Source organism: Cnephaeus nilssonii, assembly GCF_951640355.1.
Source record: "Cnephaeus nilssonii genome assembly, chromosome: 8".
In the NCBI taxonomy this organism is placed as follows: Eukaryota; Metazoa; Chordata; class Mammalia; order Chiroptera; family Vespertilionidae; genus Cnephaeus; species Cnephaeus nilssonii.
In genome coordinates, this window is record NC_137079.1 from 46,684,177 (window position 1) to 46,703,520 (window position 19,344).

General features: G+C 38.8%; 1 protein-coding gene across 1 annotated transcript in view; it reads right to left on the reverse strand.

Annotated features, from left to right (window-relative positions):
* The window catches only part of GPC5 (glypican 5), a gene marked incomplete at both ends in the record, with an annotated part of 1,343,473 nt that overhangs the window by 1,015,768 nt on the left and 308,361 nt on the right, over nt 1–19,344 (reverse strand). Inside the window, one exon of the mRNA XM_079779628.1 lies at nt 10,091–10,216. Coding sequence (XP_079635754.1) covers nt 10,091–10,216 — 126 coding nt within the window. The remainder of the gene's footprint in view (nt 1–10,090; nt 10,217–19,344) is intronic.

Sequence of the window (19,344 nt, forward strand, 5' to 3'; positions counted from 1 at the left end):
AATAAGGCATGCAGCCCACGGGCCTCAAGTTTGACATGCTTGGTCTAGACCAGTGGTCGGCAAACTCATTAGTCAACAGAGCCAAATATCAACAGTACAATGATTGAAATTTCTTTTGAGAGCCAAATCTTTAAAACTTAAACTTCTTCTAACACCACTTCTTCAAAATAGACTCACCCAGGCCGTGGTATTTTGTGCAAGAGCCACACTCAAGGGGCGAAAGAGCCACATGTGGCTTGCGAGCCGCAGTTTGCCGACCACAGGTCTAGACTATAACAAAGAAGGGACATCTTCATGCTAGTTATTCAGGACACAATCATGAAATTCAAGTGAAAGAGAGTGTAGAGAAGGAGAAAATAATCATCTGAAAGGTTATACACCAATGAAAATAATACAGCTAATAGGCCAACCAAACTTGGAGCATTTCATTCAAGAATACACTGGCTCCTGCTGTTTCTTACTTCCAAGTTTGATGATTAAAGTTCCAGGTAAACTTAAAGGTTTTGCAAACAATTATATTTGTAAATATCTGATTAGTGTTCATCTCTCCTACATCCTAATCTATATAAGCTCATGTCTGTTTTGTCCATCACTGTACCCTACTGTCTAAAACAGTGTTTATGATTGAACAGATACCTAATAATGCTATTTTTTCTTATGTCTTATTATATTTTTATATTTATTTATGTTTTATTATAGAATTTTCAAGTATACACAAATATAGAGAATAGCCCCCTTGTGCCCTTAATATAGCTTCTGTGATTATATACACACACACAAACCTTTTTTATATATAATATGGCCCTCTTCTCCCCACCTGCTGAAGTTTTTTTTAAAATCAAATGCCAGACATCATATCATCTTATCCATAAATATTTCAGATAAGTTATTTTAAATGAATAAATCAAGACTTGTATCACATATTACCTCTTTATCAAATTCTTTACAAATCCCCTTAAGCAAAATAGATTTCTTCCTTATTTGAAAGCCTGTGGGTTATTTTGTGTTTCTCTTACTTCACAAAGTGAACAGATTATGAACATGTTTTGCTGTATACAGATTAGGAACATGTTTACTACCCACTTTTAGATTCTAAGCTCAAAGGTGGAGACAAGGTCTTACTCACCTTTGCATCCCATTCAAGGTCTTCTGCAGTATCTTGAGCATTGAGTCTAGTTTTCTGTGCTCTACCCACCACCTCTAAATAAAGGTACAGGATGCTAAAATACCTCTGCTTTGTTTCCTCTGAAAAGCAGAGGTATTTTTCGCATCTTTTACATTTATTTTGGGGTAGGGGCGGGGGCAGGCTAGAAGAGGTCAATGGGGGAAAAGAGGGGACATATGTAATACTTTCAACAATAAAGACTTATTTTAAAAAATACAAAAAAATTAAATAAAAAATTATCATGACAGGTGATTTATGTTTTAGAAAAACTAATTAAAGACAGTTTATCTAAGGAGAAACATAAAGGGTGCTAAAATGGATCGCTTTCTGTTTCCCTTTCAGCTGAGAACAAGGCAATGGATGGCATTCCAAATTGAGGTGCTAGACATGAAAAGCAGATGGCTGAAAACTGGTTTTGAGTCCCTCATCTTGACATTCACCTTAACAGTATAAAAGAATTAAGGTCCAAGAGGCCAAAGGAGGGTATTTCTTTGAAAAAACCTGTGGACTGCTGCAGTATTCCCTCATTCATTTGTCCTAAGTGAGAGAAGCTTTGAGGGTTCCTTGGAGTCTGAAGGATTAAAAGGGCTGGTAGCTGATCCAGGCCTAAGAAATTATATGGCAGACCATTCTTGTACCTGAAGTTCCCTGGCTATAGTCAGAGTGGAGGGCAGCTGCACTGCATGTAGGCTGTGCTTCCACCAAAATCAGGAGAGAGAAGCAAAGTTTCTGTAGCTTAGAGTGACGCATGCAGAAGAAAAGGACCCCACCAGAAGGCCTGAGCAGGAAGAGGTGAGAGGTTTACCGTCAGATGGAAAAGTATGGGAGAGAAGTATTGCCATGAGCACAAAAAGCCCTACATCAGTAGCTCTTAATAGCGGCCAAGCTAGGAGGTATTCATGAGAGACACAACAGTATCAGTCAGAGATAACTTACTCCTTCTCTCTCACTTCTGTGCTGTCATTCCTCCAGCTCCAAATTTGGAGAGTCAGAAACATTGGTTGGAGGACAAGCAGAGCACAAGGCTGTCACATGGACCAGAGGTTGTTCAGCCCCACCATAAGCCTCCTAGCCTGAGGCAGTACTAACCAGGGAAGAGCAGAAATAGCCACTTTAAGTGAAGTTCGAGTTTTGAGTAAGTTGGACTAGACCATTTCATTACTAAATGTACACTTTTTATGGGACTGAATTTGATTAATGAATTGGGACTGTTTATGGGGCCAATAATAAAAGGTCATTCAGACACTAATATAGTAGTCCCCTTACCTATGGGGGATACATTCCAAGACCTCCAGTGGATGCCTGAAACCATGCATAGTAACAAACCCTATGTATACTATGCTTTTCCTGTATATCCTACATACCTGTGAAAAATTTAATTTATAAATTAGGCAGTGTCAGAGATTAAGAACAGCAACTACTAATAAAATAGAACAATTATAATAACGTGCTATAATATAAATTATGTAATGTGGTCTTTCTCCTTCTCTCAAAATATCTAGAATATTACACTTAATATTTTTGAACCATGGTTGACCTAGTATAACTGAAAGCGCAGGAAGTAAAATTATGAATAAAAGGGGACCACAGTAGCGACCGAAAAAAAAAAATGCTGAGAATCGGCCACAATTTTATTCTAGTGACAAGTTAAAAGCAGTCTTCTGAGTGAGTTTAATGAAACAGTCTCTACTTTCACCTTTCGGAGTCCAGTTCCCTGAATATAATGATTACATGATTAACAAGAGACACTGACTAGTAAGTCAGTGAGCCAACTGAGAAAGATTCAAAAGAAACTTTTCAGTTCATCAGAGAGATACCATGCAAATATTGACAAATCAATGGAGATTTTTTAGAAGAGAACACAATGTGTATATTGATCTGAGAAGGATGTCTATTTTCCTAGACTTTAAAACATGTTTGGGCTAAAAGAGCTAGGAGCAAAGTTGATAAAGCATACATCCCCCTTGTTACCATCTACTATATTATTTTCTATAGAACCAAACTATGGGATAACTACTTCAGGCACTGCCATTTACATAAAATTATCTTCCAAGTGAATGTACCAGTGCAAGGCAGAAAGAGATAGCACCCAGTTAAGAATTCTGCAAATATGTTCATTACAAACCTGATACATCAGCCTTCCTTGGACTTTTCCCATTGGACCTAGAATGTATATTTCACAATGTGAATGTGATGAATTCAACAGGACCTTATAATACAACTAAAACCACACTTTTCATTTCTGTCGCAAACAAAACAGAAATGCTTCGGTTCTTCCCTTACTGATAATCACAAAGGCATATTTTTTACCTTGGGCGGATCCTGGCACTTTTATTCGCCTCATCCCAGGTGTTTCATCTGTGATAAAGACAATCATACCTAACATGTCTCTAACCCAGAGCACATGAACTTCTTAGAGTTATTTAGCCTCTGGTTTCACAATGTCTATGGAAGTGCACATAATGGGATGTGCAGAATCTTATGTCAAGGCAAAAAAAAAACAAAACAACCAGCATCCAGAGTCAGCACAGGGAGAAACTTTTATATGTCACCTCTTTTCTTCTCTTTTTCAGGCACTCAGTTCCATTTCAGACTCAAATATTATCCACCCAGGTGTTATCACCAAACCATATCCTAAATCCCCAAGCCTCTTAGTTCTCACTAACACTTGTAAAAAATAAAAATTACTCTTCCTCAGAGTCCTTTGTCTTTTAAAACTTAACAATTGGTGTTAATCAGTCTTGGCCTTTCAAATAATACAGGGACTCTGTTATAAAAGAAACTGCAGTTGAGAAGAAACAGAAGATACATGACATATACATGCACAAAGTACTATAGGTGCCATGATGGATTTAGACATTACAATAAATAACAAATGAGGGGACACAAGATAAACATGGGAGCTTGGGAAAGCTGTATACATAGGTGCATGGAGAAAATGACTTAGTTGAAAATTCTTCCATTAATAGCGGGAGTTCCAAGGTCTACAGTAGATTGTTGCAATAGCGTAAAAGTGGAGCCATGTCCTAATCACACCTTTAAAGCACCCTTCAATTCTTACTTGGGTAAGATAGGCCGTTGGCATAATAACAATGATGATTATTAGGAAGGTAAAGTTCAACAGTGTTAGAAACTGAACAAGTAGAAATTGCAAGAGAAAAAAATGAAATAGAAAACACACTGTTGGTCACAAAGAAGATACTGCCTTTACACAAGTGACATAGGAAAAGCAACTAGTTGTTACATCAATGAAACTCAAAACAATCTGAGTCCTGATCGTCTTTTAAATGGAGTCCATAACATTTGGAAAGTAGGCCAGTGTTTTTCAAAATATATATAATTGAATGCAGCAAGGACAGGAAGAAAAATAAAGATCAAATAATGATTAAAAGAAAAAAAGGGGTTACAAACAATTATATTGTCTGGGTGGAAAGAAAACTGATAATAAGTATAAAATCTCAGCAATTTCTAAGGTTTTACATTTTTATTGATTTTTTAAAATTCAATTATAATAATTTGAGAAGAATATATTATCATAGAGTTCAAAAAGAAATACTGCATTACTAAAGAAGCATTAAAGAACATTAACTAAATCAAGATGAAGTAGAAATCATGTGGATTATTCCTTTTACTAGGATACTTAACAGCTTCTCGGTAGTTTAAGAGTTGTTAGGGAGGTCATAAATTCCTGGAGATTGAGGAGAGTTACTGGATTATCTGTCTATTAGTCAAAAGGGGAAAGGACGCCTTGGTAATTAAGTAGCTGTCTCCTTAACTTCAATACCCAGAAAGATGAGTACAAACCATTAAGCAATCAATTTGCAATAACAGAGAACTGAGAACAAAGGAGGGACTGACAAGTCTTTCAGAGAACAGTTTTGTCCCATGATGAAGAGACAGAAAGGTATTAAGAGTGTCTTTAAGAGATGGAGATGACATGGATTCCAGTAATACATTTTCATCTTAAATCAAAAACTGTTTGAACTGTTGACCTCAATATTGCAACAGAGTATATGATATGCATACAGTCTTTAAAATAATTTGAATTAAAATGTATTTTGTTTCATAAATTAAATATTCCTTATATATGAGAGCTATCTGAGATATTTTTATCTATAATCACAAAGGAATTTCACTTCTTTCCATGAGAACAAAGGTAATTTCACCCAATTTTATAGGATTGTCACAATATTGGAACAATCTGTATGATTCTCCTATTATTCAAGACACCATGTCAGTGCACATAAATAATCTTATCAATCAAGTCCTAAAAAAGCCCTTCAGGAGAAGAAATCTTGCCAACATAATCACTTTGTTCCTATAATGAAAAATAGACTCAGTATTGGCCACCAATTTATCTTATTTCTGTGTTTGGCATAATTCCTCTGGAATACACTTGATGATTATGAAAAAAAAAACATAAAAAGATAAATACCTCTATTATCCCCAAATATGGCATATGGTCATTTAATATTCATTTTTTCAAAATTTGGTGGCATTATTTATCTTAAGTAACTGTAGGTTTCTGAAATGAGCATCATATATGAGGACTTTAGTGCTTTCACACACCAATCACTGTTAAACTTCATTATTTTTTCTCAAGAAAAATGTAGTTAATAATTTAAAATTGTAACATTCACCAGGATTTTACTTTATATTGAAACTTTCTTAGCTATATTCAATAGTCCAGTATTGAACCATATCCAGTAATGTTTTGGCAACACTATATCAAAAAAATTACTATAAAAATAAGAATTGGTTGGAATTAAATGTAAAAATAGCACTTTTTTCCAAAAAGAATAAAATAATGTTCCATAATATTAATATCACTATAACATGGTTTCACTAAACATAAATAAATACAGAGTAAATGAAAAAATAAAACCTCCCCCAATACTTTGTAAGTATATATGCAGTCTTTGTAAGTATATATGCAGGTAACTGTTCAGATATATTCTATGCAGAACCAATATCAATGTTTTTTATTTATTCAAATCTGCTGATAAAATATGTAATATTCTATTTTAACTATTTTTATTTGAAATTATTCCACATTAGCAAATATAAATATGCGTAATTTTTTTACTACCACATAATATTCCATGGAAAATATATCACACTAAATCAACCAGATATGATGGATATTTAGATTTTATCATTAATTTTGCATTGGAAAAAACCTGTTCCAAATTTATATGAAGAATTGACTGAGTCATGAAAGAAATTAAAAGTTCAATTATATTTTACAAAAGTCAAAGCACACATGAGCGTTTTCTCAAGATCAAATAGAAAAGAGATATCACCCAATCAACTTACTTTGGAGCATTAGGGAGTCAAGTTTTGAGGAGAACTAAATGAGATAATGTTTGTGAAAATTTATCTAACTACCAGGGCCCCAGTGCACAAATTTGTGCACCTTGAAAGGAACTGTGGGCTGTGAGGCTGTGGTGGGCCCAGGGGTGGGTCTTGGCCCATCCTCTGTGCCCCCCCAGCCCTTCCTGCTGTGGCCCCCGGTCCCCTGTGTGCTGGCAGCCCCACTCCTGCTGCTGCTACTTCCACACGCTGAGGGCGCTGGCCCCACTTGCACCTGCTGACAGCGCAGAGCGACTGGGACAGGTGCCAGCAGCAGGAGAGAGTGGGCTGGTGCTGGCAGCGGATGCAAGCAGCGGCTGCTGCCCCGATCACCCCTCAGGAGCAGGGGGAGGTGGAGAAGCCCTCAGGAGCGGTTAGGGCCAGCAGCTGCTGTTCACACCTGCTGACAGTGCCAAGCAATCGGGACCAGTGCCGGGTGCCAGCAGTGGGTGCAAGCAGGGCTGGTGCTAGCAGCAGGTGTGAGCACTGGTTGGGACTACACCGCACGGGAGCAAAGAATTTTTAGTAACCTCCAGAGGCTCGCCCTGATGACAGCAACCGGCACCCCACCTTGATCTGCCGCTCCCACTCACCTGCTCCACCATCCCGCTGCATTCGATGCCCACCATATTCTGCACTCTGCCACCTGCTACCAATGCCTGCCATGTTCCATGCACACCCCCTGGTGGTCAGTGCACATCATAGCGACCAGTTGTTCTGCCATTCGTTCTATTTGCATATTAGGGTTTTATATATATAGACTAGTGGCCCGGTGCATGAAATTCATGCATAGGGGTATTCCTCAGCCTGGCCTGAACCCTTTCCAATCTGGGACCCCTTGGGGGATGTCCGACTGCCGACAGTTGAACATCCCTCTCACAATCCGGGACTGCTGGCTCCTAAATGCTCACCTGCCTGCCTGCCTGATCACCCCTAACCACTCTGTATGCTGGTCTGCTCACCCCCAACTGCCTCCCCCTGCCAGTCTACTCACCCCAACTGCCCCCCCTTTGCCGGCCTGATCACCGCAAACTGCCTCCCCTGCCGGCCTGCTCACCCCCAACTGGCCCCCACTGCCAGCCTGCTTGCCCCCAACTGCCCCCGCCACCAGCCTGATTGACCCAACTGCCCCCTGCCAGCCTGATCCCCCCAACTGCCCCCCCACTGGCCTACTTGCCCCCAACTACCCCCCACTGCTGGCCTGCTCGCCCCTAATTGCCCCCCGCTGCCGGCCTGCTCGCCCCCAACTTCCCCTCCCCCACCAGTCTGATCACCCCCAACTGCCTTCCCCTCCTGGCCGGATTGCCCCTAACTGCTTCTGCCTTCATGACTTTGTCTGGAAGGACATCCAGAAGGTCTCTCGGAAGGTCTCCTGGTCTAATTAGCATATTAATCTTTTATTAGTATAGATTAAAAAACAATCAGGGCTGAAAAAATGTTCATTTTGGAAGTAGCCCAGAGATGGTGGTCAGGGGCCAGGATGTGAGGCCTACCAAGGGGTGTGGAAGTAGTTTGAGGACTCCGTGAGATAGGGATGAAAGAGAAGAATTATGTTCAGGACAGAGAAATGTCAGTTACCAGGATGAGGTAGAAAGGCTGTTTGAGAAAAGATTCAGGCAAAGTGAAAGCTGCTCCCAGAATAGTGGAGTCACACAGCACACTCAGGATTGGCTAACAGAAGGCCGGGTGGTATGGTAAAGGGGAGGCATGAGCTGGAAGCAAATGAGAATAATGGCAATCACTCTCTATCAGAAATGTGGGCACTTTCTTTGGAGAATTCTTACTATAGATGAGCTATCTTTATTCATAAACCGTGAATGAGATCTTAAAATATATTATGTAGAAGAAAATATATTCTTTGGGTTGAAAATACTATCCTTCTAAAAAGTTTTCTCAATCATTGACATCTCCCATAATATGTCCTATTATACAAACCTCAGACCAAATTGTCAGAGAGGAATGGGACAAACTGAAACAAAGGTTCATGCAGCTCTAGAGTCCAATGATTCTATACTATAATATAATTAATTTATATCAAATCTATATTATGTATATACTAAAACATTACTTAATCACCATGAGATTCTCAGTAGCACCTGTAGAAAAATTGTTAATACACAAAAAAGTTCAATTCCAGTTTCAACAGTGTGAAAAGAGAAAATATAAGTCAAAATAGAATTTAATCACTAAAGCTAAGTGGCAGAAATTTTATTGGCATCATAATACTTCAGGCAAAATACTATGCATGTTTACTGCTCTCAGTAAAGGCAAGGAAGGTATATTTACAAAATATGTTCCAACATTCAAAGAGCAAAGTGAAAAAAAGAGTACTGGCCATGTCAACCAAATATTTATTTTAAATTATTCTTTAAATTATTGAATTAAGCTATAGTTATTTAAAGTTAATTATAGTTCCTTTCTTTAATAACTTTTCTATGAAATCTAAGAAGTTCTATGAGATATTATTTAAAATCAGAAATGGTTATGATCACCCAGAAATATGTAAACAGCTTTTATTATATAAATTTATATGAAAATTAATTACAGTATATGTTTATCATAGCAATTTTACTTGTTATATGGCCTTGCCAATGAACTCATCACTCTTGTGGCAACTAAACGACCTATCTTTACATGGAATAGGCATCTTTGTAAATCAGAAAGCTTAACACCCTACCTTTCCTTTTGCACACTGCTAAAAATAAAACAAACAAAAATATCCAAATCTAAACACAATATAAGCTGACATTCTATAATAATCACCAGCATTGGAAAATCAAAGGACTAATTCCCAGCCAATTATGTTAACTATGGTTATATATTATAGAGGGAGAAATTTAAACTTTGTCAAGCTCAGGGGATTACTTGAGAGTACAATCAGTTCTAGGAAGCAAAAGAAAATAAACTGTCAAAGAAATTCTAGACAGTGAGGAAAAAAGGTAAAAGTTCAATTTCACTCCCTAGTTTGAGGAACAATTGACAACATGCAAATAAACAATGTTTCAAACAGACATACATAAAAGCGTCCCTACTCTTACATAGACTCTCTCTCTCTCTCTCTCTCTCTCTCTCTCTCTCTCTCTCTCTCTCTCTCACACACACACACACACACACACACACACACACTCTCACACACACTCTCAGAGAGGTACTTGTAGGGTAAACATATAACTAATGCTGATTCACAAATCCATATATCAATGAATCTTTGCATAGATATTCACATTTCACTGAATTTCCTCACTTTCTAATATTCATGAAGTTAAACTTAAAAAATAAAATATTTGATAAACAACAAATATTTAGATAGAAGGCAAGTGATACTTGAAAAAGTAGAATTTTGGGGTAAGTCATAGATAAGTAGAAAATAAGAGAGAACACCATAGAATGCTATTATATTTTTAAAATGCCAAAAGGATCATATATATTTTTAACAAATTAAAGAGAAGGAATTACTCTATACTCTAACCCTTGTGGCAAAGTTAAACTGGAATAATCCACTGAAGATCTGGAAAAAGAATGCTAGGATGAAAGTAGCCATTATGTTTTCACAGACCACTGCCCATAAAATACCTTTTTACTATGTCTTCTCCATTCCAGCATGGCAGTCCATCAGCAGCGGCTAAGTCATTAACACAAAGCTGATCAGCCAGGCCCCCATAAAATGTCCTGTGCAGTCGAAGGCTGTTGATAAATTCTCTGAATGGAAAAAAAAACAAAAACACACACACACACACACAAAGAAAACTATTAAAACCAAAAGTCCATAACAAATGCCAATATAAATGGCATAATTTGATAAATAAAAGGTCTAGAATGCAACTTTTTGTTTTCCCTACCTATTTTTATATATTTTCAATACTTTTCTAACAATCAAGATAAATACTACATTTATTTTAAAAAAAAACATGTATAGAAATTATTTGTTTTGAATAAAAGTTTCCACTGGGTATGAATTTTATTATTATAACTACTAGAGGCCCGGTGTACAAAATTCGTTCATGGGGGGGGGGGGGTTCCCTCAGCCCAGCGTGCACCCTCTCCAATTGGGGACCTCTTGGGGGATGTCCAACTGCCCTGTGGGATCAGGCCTAAACCAGCAGTTGGACATCCTTCTCGCAACCTGGGACCTCTGGCTCCTAACTGCTCACTTGTCTGCCTGCCTGATTGCCCCTAACTGCCTCTGGCTGCCAGCCTGATCACCCCTAACTGCCCTTCCCTGCTGGCCTCGTTGACCCCAACTGCCCTCCCCTGGTTGCCCCCAACTGCCCTCCCCTGGGGGCAACCAGGCCAGCAGGGAAGGGCAGTCAAGTTTAACTTCACAAGCCTGATCTCACCCCCAACTGCCCTCTCCTGCTGGCCAATTTGGTTCTGATTAGTCATTTTCTATGCCAGTCATTGTCAAAAGCTCTGCCTCCTAGGCAGCCATTGGCTCCATACAGCACCCAGATTTGGTTCTGATTGGTCGCTTTCTATATCAGTCAGTGTTAAAAGCTCCACCTCCTAGGCAACCATTGGCTCCCCACAGCACCCAGATTTAGTTCTGATTGGTCGGTTTCTATGCCAGAGTGAAAAGCTCCACCTCCTAGACAGCCATTGGCTCCCCACAGCACCCACATTTGGTTCTTATTGGTCAGTGTCTATGCCAGTTAGCATCAGAAGCTCTGCCTCCTAGGCAGCCATTGATTCTTCACAGCACCCACATTTGGTTCTGATTGATCAGTTTCTATGCTAGTCATCGTCTCTGAACCTATCAATGGGGCCTGATCAGAAAGGCAGGGCTGATCAGCAGCCCAATTGGAGGCCTGGAGAGAAATGGAGGTGCGGCTGCTGGCCAGACTGGAAGAGAAAGAGAGGCAAGTGCTGATCAAAAGCTGCCACAGCAGCAACAGATCAGTCCCTGCTTCTCTCTTCAGGCCTCTCTCTGGCCCTGATTTGCAGCCCCCTCCACAGTCAGTGCTGGGGTACCGCGCCTGCAGTGGAAGGACTGACTGCAGGATTGACTTCCGGTTAGTCGAGCCTTGGTTGTTACTGGTCATTACGACTCAGGGTTTTTATATATTAGGATAGATCCAAGAAGTAGTGAATAGTACACACACACACACACACACACACACACACACACACACACACAACTTCACTTAGTTTCCCTAGAAGCTCTCACTAGCTGTTGGCTTGGAAACCACAGTGATAACTAATTACTTGTTTTTCTATATAGAAATGTCAGAGTCTTATAACATGCCAATTGTTTGCTTACTAATTAAAAATTTAGTAGACTTATGATTTTTCCATCTGGATCTTCTCTTTGGTGTCTAGGAACATAAAGTAATGTTTTTACTGAATATGAAAAACCAAGATATGTAACATATTTCAGAAGCTTGAAAATAAAAGTTATTGGAAGGAGCCGAAACCGGTTTGGCTCAGTGGATAGAGTGTCGGCCTGTGGACTGAAGGGTCCCAGGTTCGATTCTGGTCAAGGGCATGTACCTTGGTTGTGGGCACATCCCCAGTGGGGGGTGTGCAGGAGGCTACTAATTGATGTTTCTAACTCTATCCTTCTCCCTTCCTCTCTGTAAAAAAATCAATAAAATATATTTTTAAAAAGTTATTGGAAGGAAAATTATTTTAATATGTTAACTAAGTTTTTCCCTTTTACTATACTCCCTTCCTCCATCAAATACAGAAAGGAATAATTCAGCACAAAAGCAGTTGGTTTGGGTTTTGTATTTAGAAAGCCAAGAATTTTGAGTTTTAAAACCAAGTCTATCAGGTTCCAAGAACTTGGTTTTTACATTTCAAAAGACCAAGTCCTGAAGACTTTAGTTTGAATGTTTTTTGCATAAACAAATGTTTTGGAAAAAAAGAAAAGCTACTAGCTTGATACATAGGAGATAATTTCTGGACTAGAAGAAAGGGGTAGGAAAATGAAAGGTTGAAATGAAAGCAAGCTTCAGAAATTCATGGCTTGAGTAGTTAAAATGTAGCAATTATGAAACTGCATCTCCCACTGAAAAATTAAATTTCTTTAATAAAAATGGGATAAAAAATGAGGAGTGGATCTGTATTATAGCTGAAATAACTATTTTTTAATAAATACAATTTTGACAGACATGTTCAATGTATTAATTTCATAATTCTTTCTTAGAGTTTTCATAGAACTATTTTGTTTTGTTTTTTTAACTGATGGAATTGTAAATAACCATTCATCTGGAATTATAATTGTAATTCTCAAATATGCAATATCTGATATCTGAGAGACAATAAGAAGTCCCCACAGAAAGTGTTTGGTGAGTATTTAATCAATTTTTAGCAAAACTTGGCCAGACAAGTAATAACAAAATCATCACAGGAAGCATAAATCTGATTCAACTCTAACTTACACTCAATAAAAGATGCTTTATTTTTCTTCTAGCATGGTAACTACTTACTTATACTTTGTCAGTTTTCTCTACTAGAAAAAAAAATCCCTCCTTAATGTCAATATCCTCACTAACTCGAGTGCATGAACAAATATCAATTCTCATGTTGCAGCTACTAAAATATAATTGAAGGTGACTGGCTCTTTCCTAGAGACGTGGAGTTTAATGAATGTTTACGAAGTGTCCTGAACCTACTTTGAATCAACAAATTTTCTAGAAATGAAGAATCCTGCTACAAATGGCTGAAATGCTAAGACCTCAAAATTGATGGTGTAAAACTGAATAGATGTTTTTTATGGAACCCCAGCCTTGGTGAATGTCGCCCTTGTTTCATTTATCCCTTCACAACCAATAGATCACGATGGGGAAAGCTTTGCTTCTGTCTTTCGCAGTCCCCTTTCCCAGTGCTACTGCAGATGCCTCAGTCCAAGCTCTTATCTGCTCTCTGGGATTACATACCTCCAATCTCCTTCCTTAACAACCCCCTCCCATTCACCATGAAAGCCACCTTCTAAAATTCAAATCTGAGAGTCCACAGATTGTCATTCACTTGCCTAAAACTATCAACGGTTCTTCACTTTCTACAGCATGAAATAGAAATTTCTTGGGAAGGTATCTAAGGTACCCACTCACCTCAATTTCAGCAGCTCCCCAAATCATACTTTAGCATTCCACAAAAATGAGATACTTGCTATTCCCCAAACACACCCCCATGTCTTTGCATGCATTCTTGCCAAAAGGAGTGTATCCTAGAAGATTTCCATTCATTCTACAAACCATTTGCTATCAGTTATTTGTCAAAGAGTATGACACACTATTAAGTACTGAGCTCTACACTGGCACCAGGAATCCACAGCTACAAGACAGTTCCTGCCTTCAAAAAATGCACTTTCTGAGGAAAATCCACAGTAATAATATAAGGGTAACAGGGCCACATTTGAGTAAATAGAACGAATCAGGAAATATTTACAAAATAAGGTAACACTTTAGTGTTCCATGCGAAAAAACAAACCAGCATCCTGGCCCATGTGGCTCAGTTGGTTAAAGCATTGTCCTGTGCACAGAAGGGTCTCAGGTTCAATTCCTGCTCAGGGCTCATAGCCGGGTTGCAGGTTTGATCCCTGATTGGGGAGCATATGAGAGGCTGCTGATTGCTGTTTTCCTCTTCTCTCTCTCTCTCTCTCTCTCTCTCTCTCTCTCTCTCTCTCTCTCTCTCCCCCTCCCTCCCTCCCTCCCTCCCTCTCGTCTTCCCTCCCTCTTTCTTCCTCTCTTTCTTTGAAATCAATGAAAACATATCCTCAAGTGAGGATTAAAAATAACAAAACAGCCCTAACTGGTTTGGCTCAGTGGATAGAGTGTCGGCCTTCGGACTGAAAGGTCCCAGGTTCAATTCTAGTCAAGGGCATGTACCTTGGTTGTGGGCACATCCCCAGTAGGAGGTGTGCAGGAGGCAGCTGATCAATGTTTCTCTCCCATCGATGTTTCTGACTCTCTATCCCTCTCCCTTCCTCTCTGTAAAAAATCAATAAAATATATTAAAAAAATAACAAAACAAACAACAATAAAACCAGGATAGGCAAAGGTAAAGATGAAAGTGTATTATGTGTTGTTCAGAGACTCATATGCAGTTTAGTTAACTAGTGGGGAGTGTGCTTATGGGAATTGTAGTTAAAAGATAGGAAGAGATCAGATTATAATCAGCCTTACTGATCATCATAAAATGTTTCAGTTTTATTCAGAAGACAGTGGGAGCCATTACATTTTCCAATAAGCATGTGACTTGATCGTCATGGCAATATTTTGGAAACAGAAAGCTGTGAGGTCATTTAGGGGACTAGAACCAAGATTCAAGGGAAGAAAATAAAAGAATATTTTTTTTATAAAGCCTACCAGTGAGCCTCATGAAAAGTGATAGATGGGAAAGACATTAGGAATCTAGAATTGACAGGTAAGATAAAAGGTTTAAGGTAACTTCTAATTGCCTCCCCTGGCCTCCAACACTTCCTGATGACTGAGCAGGCTGTAGTCATTCATTGAGATAAGAAATAAAGGAGGGAGATATCATCTTCTCAACTGTCCCATGCTATATTTATCCTGCTCAATAGTGTCATATTTCCGTGATACAAATCACTTTGTATTTTGGTATGTAATGTACCTATTTATTGTGTTATTGTTTTTTTATCTGTCTCCCTTCTCTAGAATAAAAGACTCAGGCAGGCAGGAATTTTTTCTTTTGCATTTGTTTTGTTCATTAGTATAGATCTTAAAGCAGTGGTGGAGGGCATATAGCAGACTCAATAAATAGTTATTGAATTAATAAACGAGTAAAAACTAATTAATTAATTCCATTCTCAACATGTTCAGTTTGAGATTTCTTTGGAATGTTCAGAGAGAGAAATCAAGTAGAATGCTCCTTTCAAACTTAATTAATGTAATATCTGGGGATCTTGCCAAAATGCAGATTTGGGTTCAAAGGTTGTGGGGTAGGACCCTACATTTCCAAGAAGCACTCAGATGATACTGATGCTATGGGTACAAGACCATGACTACATCCAAGTTTGCTGTTGGACATGTGACCTTGGAGCTTAACTCTCTGGACATATGATTTGAGAGTCATCATCTGTAGAGGTGGTAGCTGAAGTCCTGAATATGGATGAAATCTCTCAGGCAAATAAAATGCAGCCAGAAAAAGCCCAACGGACCCAGAAAGAGCAAAGGAAGTAAAGCTTTTATGTTAGAGAGCAATGAAAACTAAAAAAAAAAAAAAAAAAAAAAAAAAAAAAAGAGAGAGAGAGAGAGAGAGAATCTGAACTTGGAGAGTTCTTCATAGTGTAAAATGCCATGATCAGCAGTTAGCTAAAATACTGACTATGTTCCTTATATGTGGTGACCACAACTGTTATGGACTAAATTGTGTCCCCAAAAATTCATATGCTGGAGCCCTAACCCTCAATGGGACTATATTTGGAGAGAGGGCCTTTAAAGAAGTAATTAAGTTTCAATGAGTCATATGGGAGGAGCCTATTCTGATATGACTGGTGTTCTAATGTGAAGATACAGAGATGTCCGGGGTATAGGAACACAGAGAAAAGGTCATGTGAAGACACAGGAGAAGGTGGCCATCTGCAAAGCAAGGAGGAAGCCTCGGGATAAATCAAACCTGCCAACACCTTGATCTTGGACTTCTAGAATCAAATAACTGTGAGAAAATTAATTTTTGTTAATTAATTGTTGCTTAAGCCACCCAGTCTATAGCATTTTGTTATGGCAGCCCAAGCAAACTAATGTAATAATTAAAGCACTTGAAGGAGGGTAATAAACTTCATATTTGCAGTATGATGAGCATTACATAGAGGGTGAGAACCTGGAAGTGGAGAGTCCCAAAGGAACGTTAGAGTGTGAGATTTGAAAATATGTGTCTGTGAAAGGGAAGGAGAAAACAAGGGTATGCTGTTATAAGCTTGTTCCCAAACATCCCAAATGTCTACCTTCTGGGCACAAAGCACCTCTGAGGTTCTTTGATTATGTGACTTGCTCTGCATCCTAGTAAATACATGCAGAAGTGAAGTATGTTCCTTCCAGCCTTCAGCTTTAAGGACCATGTGGCTTTGCCACCTTGTTTCCTTCTCCTGTGATGACAGGAAGTATTTTGCATGCTGGTTGCTCTGTAATTCTGAGGCTTAAAGCCAGGACAACTTGAACAGCCGGGGCTGGTCTGAAATGGGCATAGATTGCCAATAAAAACCTCTTTTTATTTTGTCCTAAATCAATGATAGATTGGGGTTGTTTGCTACTACATCATAACTTAGTCTCTTAATTGATACAAAGATAAGAAAAGTAAATTAATAATTAATGAATCACAAATTCTGGAAAGAAGGATTACTGAAAGCAGTGAGCTTTGGAGCAAATTCTCTGAGACTAAAATAATGGAAGGAAGTCTATGTGAATGTTGAGATAAGGTTTGGTGTGTGAGGACAGAAATTTCAGGAGAGAACCTACTTTAGAACTCTATGTTTCGTGTTTGGCAGTTTTTAGATCACAGGAATTAAAAGTTGGATTGCAAAAAGTAGTTGCATGAAGGTCAAGGGGGTCTATGTTGGATACATAAAATAATAATAATTGCAGAAAATAAAGGAGTTAAAACAATAGTAACCATAGTGAGGTCAAGATTTATCTACCCCCACAGAGCCAATTAATGCTGTTCCTATTACTAAAATCCACAGTTCAGTTCTCAGCTCAATACTTGGTGTACGACACACCATACCTCCTTTTCCAGTTTTACATGAAATGCCTCAATGAATAAAACATTATATTCTTCGGATTAGTCAGAATTTAGGTTGCTGGGAAGGTGACTATATCATTACAATTATTTTTCTATGGTCATGAGAATATTTCCAGTTAAAATTAAAAGCATAACAAATTCAGGGATATGTTAGAAGTTCCAGCTAATTATCCTTGAGGGACTGTGTTACATATGCCAGTTGCTCATCTTGGCCTTAAAACATCTCTAGAATACAGAAATCAAATATAATTACTACAAGCAACAGTTTTAAAATATTTTTTAAAAAAAAACAGGAAAAGATTCCTGGTCAGAATACTTATTCATAGCCAATATGCCAGGGCTATATACAGTTTCATAATTTTTTATTTGTGCTTGCAACAGTCTAACAAATTATTTCCTTGCCTTTGGCTTTGCCCACTCATCTACCCTTCACTGCACACCCCATACTGTTGTAAGAATTAGTTTTGGGAATCAGCCATATCACATTCCTACTTTCAAGTCCTAACAATTCAAGTCAAATGTCTTAGCATGGCATATAACCTCTATACTCTTTGCCCCCCTAGCATCCTATGACAGTCCCCTACGCTCCACTCACACACCCAGCCAAAAATCACATATATTGTGTAAGATATTTCAATATTAACCAGATAATATTCCAAGCTAGCTCATACAATTTCCTCTACCCAGAACTGCCTTCTCCTCCTCCTCCACTCTTCCAACCTCTACCCATCAGTCATGATCCAGTTGAAACCGCATATCCTCTCTGACCCCTGCTCACAGCCTGTGCAGCTTTTGTTGGTTCATCCTGTTTCTCACAGCACTTAGCACCCGTTCTACAACCCTAGCTTTGTGGTATTGTAACTCCTTTGTTTGTGTATATGCCTCCCTGATTATAATTCCTCTGTTTGTATATCTGTCTTCCCTAAAGGCAAACGTCATGTCTTCTTCATGTTAAAAAAAACAAAAAAGTTTTATTTATTTTAGAAAGAGAGGAAGGGAAAGGAGAGAGAAACATTGATTGGTTGCCTCACACACTCATCCCGACTGGGGATGGAACCCTCAACCTGGGCATGTGCCCTGACAAGGAATTGAACCAGTGACCTTTTGGTACATGGGACAATTTTCAACCAACTGAGCCATACCAGCCAGGGCAAAAGCTATGTCTTTTTTTATACCCCCAGGGTTTGGATCAGTTTGGTACCCAACAAGCACTCAACATATTTTGGTTGAATTGAGTCAGATGCAGTGTTATTTTTTTAACAGCTTCCAGAATTAGAAATTTCTACAGGAAATACTTATTTTAAAATGATAATGATAATTTAAAGCCCTCCAAGAACACAGCTGACTTGGGAAACTTTAAATTTGGAGACCTATTCCTAGATTGTGGAGAAATATCAGGGAAATCTTCCTGGTGTATTGCATTAAAAATGGAAGAAATCTAAAGGGCAGGATTACAGACTGTGACAGATTCTACTAAACAGGCTCCAGACAGATTATAAATGTGATGCTGAAATTAATATGTAGTTACACATTAATATTTAGTCACACTGCTTTGTAAGATAGCTATCATAATTAATGCATCACAGAAACACTATATTGTAAAATAGTATAAAAAAGAGCCTAAGAAATCCTCTGTTCTGGTAGCTCTCTGTCCTAACTGTACTTTATCATCACCCAGGAAAAATGTAAACTTTATTCCCAGATTTCTCCCTCAGACATTCAGATTAATTGGTCCAGGTAGGAATCCAGGCACCTGAGTTTTTCTGGGTTTTCCTACCTACAGGATCCTAATGTGCAGCCAGGGTTGAGAACCAGTGATTTAGTCCAACCTTGTTATATTATAACTAGATACCCGTTGCACAAAGATTCGTGCAAGAATAGGCCTTCCTTCCCCTGGCTTTGCTCCCAGCCGCCCGGGAGCCTGCAAGTCCTTGTTCCTGGCAGGAGAACCACTCCTGTAGCTCCCTCCACCCCGCCACATGCCCCCTCATAGCAGGCGTCCTGCCCCGCCCAGCCTCTCTGCACCTGCATATGCAAATTAACCCACCATCTTTGTTGGGCTAATTTGCATACTCACTCCAGAAGGGCTGATGGGCATCGTGGAGGTATGGTCAATTTGCATATTT